General features: G+C 37.0%; 1 protein-coding gene across 1 annotated transcript in view; it reads right to left on the bottom strand.

Annotated features, from left to right (window-relative positions):
• LOC143039890 (techylectin-5A-like) overlaps positions 1 to 10,000 on the bottom strand; it is a 59,023-nt gene that overhangs the window by 27,435 nt on the left and 21,588 nt on the right. The window contains exon 3 of the mRNA XM_076210212.1: positions 8,356 to 8,497. Within this exon, the coding sequence (XP_076066327.1) occupies positions 8,356 to 8,497 (142 nt within the window). The remainder of the gene's footprint in view (positions 1 to 8,355; positions 8,498 to 10,000) is intronic.

Raw genomic sequence — 10,000 nt, 5'->3', positions numbered from 1 at the left:
TACACGGGTGTTTGTGAAACCAACTTAGATGTTCAAGGAATCCCAGAAATTGTTAATTCATCAACTTCAAATGAAGCTTTGCTAATTGTGGAAGGTGGCGTAATACTTGGAACACCCGATTAGAGTCCCAGGGTATCGCACATACACGAAAAACACTGCAAATACACACGCCGGTATAAGCATCTCAGTACAAGCACACATAAAATACACAATCATTGATGATCCACTTCGACACTCTAACTATCACAATAGATACAAAAATAGGTCCCACCACCATAGCCACTACTTACATTCCTCCTAGAAATTTCCTTCCCTACCCAGGTTTCATAAGATTTGCCACACTAAACCATCCCATTTACATTCATTTTAGGTGACTTTAAACGCCAAAGACCAGATACTGGGTCACTCGGCTTCTAACCTCCCGGGCAGGGGGGTGGCCTACCTGACCAGCCACTTAGCCATGAGGGTGTTGGGGCCTGAGTTCCCGACCTTCATTAGGAAACGTAACACAGCCACCACACTGGACATAATCCTCACAAATAGACACGCAGCACACAACCACTACATCAAACCTGGATCACTAGCAACAAGCGACCACATACCCGTAATCCTCCCATTATCCACAAACCCCATACAGATACCCATCACATGCAGATACGCATACACAAAAGTAAACTGGGACAGGTACACTTTTTACCTGCAACAAACCCAACCAATTGACCTAGAGGAAACCGGGAAGGCAGACATTGACCGTGCCATCACATACACACAGCAAGCTGTTCTCACAGCAGCTAAGCTCACCATCCCGAAAATAGCATACAGAACACTCACCCACCGACTGATACACCACAGAATACACCGTCTCCTGATACAAACCAGACACACTCACAAGTATATAATACAACACGGCTGCGGCCCCCACCACACGAGACGGCTTAACCAAAACAGACAAATTTTACGTGAACGCTACATTACAATAGGTGCAGTGAATTGGCAAAAACAAATCGACCGAATGGACTTTGATGGCCCCGTAGGTTTCTGGAGATAAATCAGAAATTTCTGGGGAGGTAGTAAACGTTTCACACCATACATTACAGACACAAATTGCACAAAACACCACGACGTCGACGACAAAGAAACGGCATTACGTTAACACTGGCAGACAATTCTGAATATTTCCCCTGAAGAAAGCCAGTATTTTACTAAAACCTATGAAGACTTTATCACACGAGACATGACCAGACATTTCTCCCCTTACTTCCCCCCCTCCTTCGCGCCCTCATCTCCCGTCTCCCCAGGGGAGGCTGTGCGGAAAAAAATCGCGGACGTGGAGGTAATATTACGAATAACGTTCTAGTACCGGACTTCAGGAGAGCAAATTTTAATGAGATGAATAAGTATCTAAGACATTTGGTTACTTACGAGACCGATCCAAGGGGTTGTGACGAGGTAAGATACACGGTCAGTCCGGACGTCATTAGCGCGGTCAGAATCGGGTCACGGAGGGTAATATGCGTATCTTGGGTCAGGTTACTAACAAGCGCGAGGTTAAAAGCCCGGTCAGCGACTTGGATGAAATGTACAGTAACCTAACAGCTTTAATTCTAAATGCACAAAATAAGTCTATTCCCCTCAAGTCAATACGGAAGAAAAATAATGCTCCTAAATGGATCACGGAAAGGCTGAAATATGAGATCGGAATGAAAAGAGGACTTTACACCATAACAAAAACGGGGTAAACACGCCTAACATCCAAATACAACGATATGGTAAGACTGGTTAAAAAGAATATGCGCACAGTGAAACAAAACGTAACTATGAAATTAAGGTTGCCAGACAAGCTAGATCCAACCCAAAGGGCTTCTTTCCTCTCTACAGAACAAAAAATAAGGAAAGAATAGGCCCAATTCAAAATAACGAAGATGTTATGATAGAATAGGAGGAAAAAACGAGTGAGGAGTTTAACAAATATTTTCTCTTGGTGTTTACTAAGGAGAGGTTAAATAAGGTACCTGGCAGCATTCCGATTTTCAATGAGGATGAAGAAAGTAGACTATCTGATATTGGCATTAGTAAGGTAGAAGTAGTTAAACAGCTATAAAATCCCTGGGTCCAGACAATTTTTTTTGAAGTGCTTAAAGGGTGTAAATCTGAAATATGCGACCAGTTAACAGAAATATTTAATAAGTCGGTAGACACTGGTCTTTTACCTATGGCTTAGGGGTAGACGAACTTTGTTTCTGTTTTCAAAAAGGGAGATCAATAGTTTATATGTAACTACAGGCCAATCAGTTTGACATCAGTTATAGGTAAAATGCTTGAGTAGTTAATAGACTCAGAGATCACATCGAGAGACGTTTCATTCGTGACTCACAGCATGGTTTCTCCAAGGATAAGTCAATTGTGACTAATCTTCTATCTTTTTACATTAACGTATATAAGGCGTCAGATAGCAATGGTAGTTACGATGTTATTTACCTTGACTTTAGCAAAGCGTTCCACAAAGTGCCCCACCAGAGACTACTAAATAAAACCAAAGCCCATGGCATAGGAGGAAAAGTGTTAGAAAAGATTAGAGCTTGGATTAATGATAGAAAACAGCGGGTCACCATAAATGGTGTAAAATCCAAATGGGCGGAGTGTTTCCATTGGAGTTCCCCAGGGCTCAGTTTTGGGTCCCTTACTGTTCATTATGTACATAAACGACTTGGACAATAGAATTAATAGTGATGTTAGTAAGTTTGTGGACGTCTAATTAGGTCAGGAGACGACGACGAGATTCTGTAGAATGATCTTATCAAATTGTTCACATGGTCGGTGAAATGGCAAATGGACTTCAATAGATATCAAAGTGTAGCGTGTTAAACGTAGGGCTGCACAACCCGAAAGAGATATAGCATATATAGCACGTTTTTAGATAAAACTGAGTGCGGGAGAGACTTGGGAGTTATAGTGAGCCCTGACCTTAAATTCAGGAAACAGTGCATTAGCGCCAGGAATAAAGCTAACAGAGCATTAGGTTGCACTGCTAGGACGGTTACAAATAGAAGTGTAGAGGTAAATATCAAACTCTAGCGTTAGTTAGAACCATCCCTGACATTGCGGTACAGTGTTGGTCTCCGTCTTATAGAATGGACATCAATTCACTAAAATCAGTACAGAGGAAAATGACCAAAATGATACATGGGCTCAGAAATTTACGTTACGAAGAGAGGCTTAGACACTTTAACCTACACTTTCTGGAAAGACGCAGAGTGAGGGGTGATTTAATAGAAGTGTTCAAGTGGATCAAAAGCTTTGACACGGGTGACGCTAACACGGTCTTTATATTAAGACAACAGGGCAGGACTCGAAGTAATAGATTTAAATTGGACTAATTTAGATTTAAGAAGGAAATAGGCAAGGATTGGTTTACTAATGGGTGGTCAACAAATGGAATACTGAACTTGTTACGCGTAATGAGGCCTTCGCGTTCGGTACTCACCCTTCTAGGGACCACACACGACCTTCCTTAGGCCGACGCACGTTCCTTCACTAGAATAAAGTATATACCTAGGCAAAGTAACACACACGTAATGTTATAGGTCCATTCTAATGCGGTTGGTCCTGAGCTGATCTATTTAGAATGAATATATATGTATATATATATATATATATATATATATATATATATATATATGTACATATAAATATGTACATATGCAACATAAATACATACACACACACACACACACACACAGACGATAGAGGTGAAATAGAAGAGATTAGTAAAAATGTTAAAAACTAGAAATATAGATAAGAGCAGCGCAATGGAAGGTGAAGATAATTATTTCCATGGATGTAATGAGGGCGGAGAGGACAACCTTCCCCGATTAGCAAGTCTAAAGGAAAAACTAGAGAAAATGAACGAACAGTGGGAGGTTAGATTCAGTCAGCTTACACGGATTACACAAAGAGTTCATAAATTGGAAGAACTAAAGAAGAAGAACCAGAACCTAAATAAAGAAATAGAAGAATTGAAAAGACAGTTTAAAGTAAAAGATGAGAATGAGGAATTAAAGAAAAAGAATAAAGAGAATAAAGTGTCCATAGCAAAAGAGGTACACTGTTGGAGAAAAGTCCAAGAGAACAACAAAATTGAATTTAGCGATATTGCAAAGCAACAGATGAAAGAACAAACCAATGACACAGTTATTAAAGTGATGAGGGAGAAGGAGAATATAGTAAGAGACTTAGCGGATAAAAAGAAATGGATAATTATATTAGGGATGGAAGAGAAGCATAATCCAAATAGGACTACAAGAGTAAATGATGAGAAGGAAAAAGTAAGCAAGATGTTAGAGGTAGTTCAAGAAGATGAACAAGAAACAGAGAAAGAAATAGAAGAAATATATAGGCTAGGGGAATACAATACAGATAAAATCAGACCAATTAAGGTTAAATTCAAGTCACAAAAGAGAGCAGAGAATATCTTAGCAAAAACAGGAAAACTAGCAGACAGTGATCTATATAAACAGGTATGGATAAAATGAGAAATAAATAAAGAGGAAAGAGAGGATGAGAAAACAAAAAGAATAGAAGCTAAGGGGAAAAAACGAGAACAGAACAGGATCAGACAAAGAGAAATTCTATTGGAGAGTAGTGAATATGAAAGTGAGGAAATGGTTCATAGCAGAGAAAAACAGAAGGGAAACAGAAAACAGGATGGAGGTAGCAGAAAATTAAAAGTATCTTACACAAATATAGATGGCTTAATAACAGGCTTGAACGAACTGAACGATTACCTGAAGGAAAAAGAACCGGATATAATGGAAATTGTAGAGACAAAACTGAAAGGTCCACTACCACCCAAAAGTGTAAGCCACGGTGCATATAATTATTGGATTAGAAACAGAGAGGTAAAACAAGGGGGTGAAGTTATGTTCCTGACTAAAAAGGATATAAATGTGAGGAATGTCACATATGGAAAGAATAGAGATGATTATGATAGAAGTGGAGGACAGGGATGGGAAGAGCAGGAAGTTTGTGGTAGATTATGTGCCTCCTAAAACATCTTCATGGGAAGAGAGAGAACACAAAAGTATGTTAGAAGACACAAAGATAACACTAAATAAGATAATGGAAGATGGAGGAAGAATAGTTATAATGGGTGACTTTAATTGTAAAGAGATCTGCTGGGAAGAGATGACAGTGAAGGGTGGAAACGACCTATGGGGAAATGTACTACTTGATATGATTATAGAACATACAATGACACAATGGATACAAGAGAATACTTGGTATAGAAATAAGGAAGAACCATCGAGACTGAACCTAATAATCATATCAGAACCCGAAATAAAGGACAAGATTGAATATAAGACATCAATAAGTAAAAGTGACCACATATTGGTTGAACTGGAACTAAATGAGGAAAGATACATGGAAAAAATGAACAATATAGAAAGGGAGACTTGATGTATGGAAAAACAAAAAGCAGACTGGGAAAGGATACACAAGAAGGAAACAACAGTAGAAGATAAATGGAATATTTTGACAAAAAATTATAGAGAAAGAGTGGAAAAGTATATTCCAAGACAAAAACAAGAAAAAGGATATGTAAAGTGTTGTACAAAAAAAGATGTAGGGAGTTAAAAGCCAAAAGGGACATAGCTTGGATAAAATGGAAAAAAGAAAAAAACCTGAAAAATGGAAAAAATATACTAGTTATAGAAATGAATATGTACAAGTGTGCAGATAAGAAAGGAGAAAATACGAAAAGGATGTCATAGAAAAATGTAAAGATCAACCAAACTATTTTATAGATTTGTAAACAACAATCTGAAAAATAAACAAGAATTAGAGACACTACGACAAGGAGTTGAATACACAGAGGAAATAGAAATGGCAGAAATTATGAACAAGCAGTTTAAATCGGTATTTACGAGGGAGAACATACAACTTAGAGATGTCGAGTGGAAGGAGAAAGTCCCCACTATGAAAGAGATAGAACTAACAAGGAGAGAAATAATGAATCACTTGAGCAATCTCGATGTCAGAAAATCGCATGGATCAGATGAAATGGCAAACTGGATTTTGAGAGAATGCAGGAATGAACTAACAGACAAAATACATAGCCTAATAAGCAGTTCATTGAAAGAAGGAAAAGTTCTAAAAGATTGGAGAAGAGCAAATATAGCACCAATATACAAAGGGTGAAACAAGTAAGACCCTACTAACTATAGACCGGTTTCTCTTAAGAGTACGATAGCTTTAGATTTGTAAAAGAATGATCAAAAGTAGATGGGTAAGTTATCTGAAAAAAAAAGTACTAAATCCAAGGCAATTTGGATTTAGACAAGAACGATCATGCGTCACAAACTTAATGTGTTTCTATTCAAGGCTAATAGATGTAATATAAGAAAGTGATGGATGGGCTGATTGTGCATTTCTAGACCTAAAAAAAGCCTTTGATAAGGTGCCACATAAGATGTTGCTAAAGAAATTATAAACTGCAGGAGGAATACAGGGCAAATTGCTGAAGTGGATGGAAGACTTCTTGCATGAAAGAAAAATGAGAGTGGTGATAAGAGACAAACATTCTAATTGGGATGAAGTGATTAGTGTAGTTTCACAAGGAACAGTTCTGGCCCCAATAATGTTTGCTATATATATTAATGATATGGATGAAGGAATTGAAAGTTATATGAGCTTCTTTGCGGAGGATACAAAATTGTTGAAAAAAGTGAACACTGAAGAAGATTGTGAGTAGTTGCAGAGTGATTCAATAAAGTATAGGAACAGAGTAGGAAGTGGGAGATGGAATTCAATATTAAGAAGTGTAGTATAATGGAATTTGGAAGAAGCAAAAAAAGAATAGTGGGATCATATAAATTGGGAGAAAAAGAAATTAAAAAAGAGGAAAATGAGAAGGACCTGGGAGTCATTATTATGAATAATATGTCCCCTGAGAAACATAAATAATTTTTTTTTGAGAAACTCATAATTTAATAAGAGCACTCAAAGTGGCATTTACATACCTGGACGAAGAAATGGTGAAGAAAATACTAGTCACTTTGATGAGACCAAGATTGGAATATGCAGCGACGACGTGGTCACCAAGTACAAAAAAATGTATAACAAAACTTGAAAGAATACAAAGAGCAACTACGAAATTGGTACCAACACTCTCAGAACTATCACATGAAGAGAGACTAGCAAAACTTGAGCTACAGACATTAGAGCAAAGAAGAGAGAGAGGGGACTTGATAACTATTTATAGAATCATGAAAGGCATAGAAACTATTGATAGAGAGGATCTAATAAAATGGAATAGTAGAAATACAAGAGGATACGGAAAGAAAATCAAGAGAATTATAGGAGAGATCTGAAAAAGAACAGCTTTCCCCACAGAATAATAGACATTTGGAACAAGTTAGATGAGAAAGTGGTGTGGGCAAAAACAATACACGAATTTAAAAACATTAGATGAAATGAGATATGAAGACGGGAAACCACTAGCATAGCTCCCCTTCCCGTAAAATACAACTAGGTAAACACACACACACACACACACACACACACACACACACACACACACACACACACACACACACACACACACACACACACACACACACACACACACACACACACACGCAGAATCACATAAACTGAGATGTCTGTGCAGTTTTTGTACTTTATATTTATGCAATATTCAATTTATATAATAATGTATTATTCATTTTATCATTTATTCATTTGCTTAGTCGTTGATTTATTTATTTATATATTTGAACTATTTCTTTATTTATCTCATTTCTGTTAATCAATCAATTAATCAATTGATTAATTGATTAATTAATTAATATTTTATTCATTTATGTATTTTTTCATTTATACATTTATTTAATTGTCTATTTACTTATTCATTTATTTATTTATATATATTTTTATTTATTCATTCATTTCTTTATCTACTGTGTATGTCTATTTATCTATTTGTCTTTCTATTTGCTTATTTATTTTTCTGTTTATTCATTTATGTATTTATTCATTTATCTATTTACATATTAATGTTTTACTTTTTATATCAATCTGTCTCCCCTTTTAAGTTTCCACTCAACTAAAAGCTTCAATCTAAGCCCTAATCTAACTTCCACAGCAGCCCATATGTACAGCATCTTACGTTGGGCGAGATACCTGAATGATTAGTAGAACATCATTTTTTTTTTCTTAACTCTGAAGGATTAGTTGGCCCCAGCAGAAGTTAAGAATCATCTTGAGATCGGGGTCTGTCCGCCCCTCACCTGCCCAACGAAACGGCATCGTGATCATTACGACAAAGTATTTACAATATAATATTCCGTGGCTTACCTAGCCAGTATTCCTTTTCGGGATCGCCAAAGCCGTCGGCGTACTCCCCCCACGAGCGGGTGAAGTTCTCCTGTGGCGTTTGTTCCTTCCTCACGAGGAAGTTGGTCCACCCGCCGCCTGCAGTTTCCATGTCGCAGTGCACCTGCAAAGTTGAAGAACTGCTGCAATCACCTATGAAGAATGAATAGGTCTTCCGGGGGAATCACTATCATTTTCACATCTGGCGAACGGGACCGACTAGCTCAGGCCAGTCATGCGCCGCCATAGAACAAAATTATAATTGCCTACCATTTCTTGATGTTTCGTACATGTGGAAAATCTCTCATATTTGATGTTTAGAGGAAACCGATTAATGTTTTATCGTATGTTCATTATTACTCTTTATACAATAATAGAAAAAAAAGTAAGTTTTACATTCCATGATTCTTAGAGTGTGTAGTCCTGAATTTTTAGACAGGGAAATTAATAAGTCTCACCTTGAATTATCGGAAATACTTCATCGATACATCTTTAAACATTTCCAAGAAAAATTTCTGTGGGAAGAAGACTATAAAAATATAAATAAATAAGAACCTTCTCATTCTCCCATATCAAAATAACTTAGTTGAACTTCCTCGTGTTTTCAAAGAATCCAATGCTTTATTTGTACATCTGAGTGATCTTGACCACTCTATTGACTGTAACAACTCACACATGATTATTACGTATAAATATTTTGATGACAGAAAATAACTGAATCTATCTTTGTATCATTTATTGTAAATAGTAACCTCAATATGAGTTCTGGAGTGTATATATATATATATGTATATATATATATATATATATATATATATATATATATATATATATATGAGTGAAAAGGTGGTAGAGAAATACGGGTTAGAGCGAGAACACTGTATTACTGACGTTTCGACTACAAGTCTTCTTCAGACTTTTCACTCATCTGTCCAACCTTCACAACATATATATATATATATATATATATATATATATATATATATATATATATATATCAGATAATTTTTATGACCATCGCGCAAGGATTCGAACCTGCGCTGTACATGACGACAAGAGGCCCGCCATGACTACCGCCTTACACCGCTCGACCACTGATACTTAAAATCGTACGAACTCATGGCGGGCCTCTTGTCGTCATGTACAGCGCAGGTTCGAATCCTTGTGCGATGGTCATAAAAATTATCTGATTAATGTCGCTGTCCACTAGCGAATTCCTCGTATGGTTACAATGACGAAGCGTGAAAAGGATTCGATCCGGTCCTTACCCCTCCCACGAGTGTGCTTGGTCGTATGGTAAAAATGAGAATAGGGTTGCAGGTAGTGACCTTCTCAATCTCGAGAACCAGTAAATGTTCTGAGTTCGTACGATTTTAAGTATCAGGCGGTAGTCATGGCGGGCCTCTTGTCGTCATGTACAGCGCATGTTCGAATTCTTGCGCGATGGTCATAAAAATTATCTGATTAATGTCGCTGTCCACTAGCGAATTCCTCGTGTATATATATATATATATATGTATATATATACATATATATGTATATATATACATATATATGTATATATATACATATATATGTATGAAGGTGGAAAAAGAAGTCACGGGTCTAGTTCCGAGTTACTGAGTTT

The sequence above is a fragment of the Oratosquilla oratoria genome, chromosome 27 (assembly GCF_046742065.1).
Source record: "Oratosquilla oratoria isolate Oo_2021 chromosome 27, ASM4674206v1, whole genome shotgun sequence".
NCBI lineage: Eukaryota > Metazoa > Arthropoda > Malacostraca > Stomatopoda > Squillidae > Oratosquilla > Oratosquilla oratoria.
The sequence above is the reverse complement of the archived record's forward strand: the minus strand, read 5'-3'. Positions and strand labels throughout refer to the sequence as shown.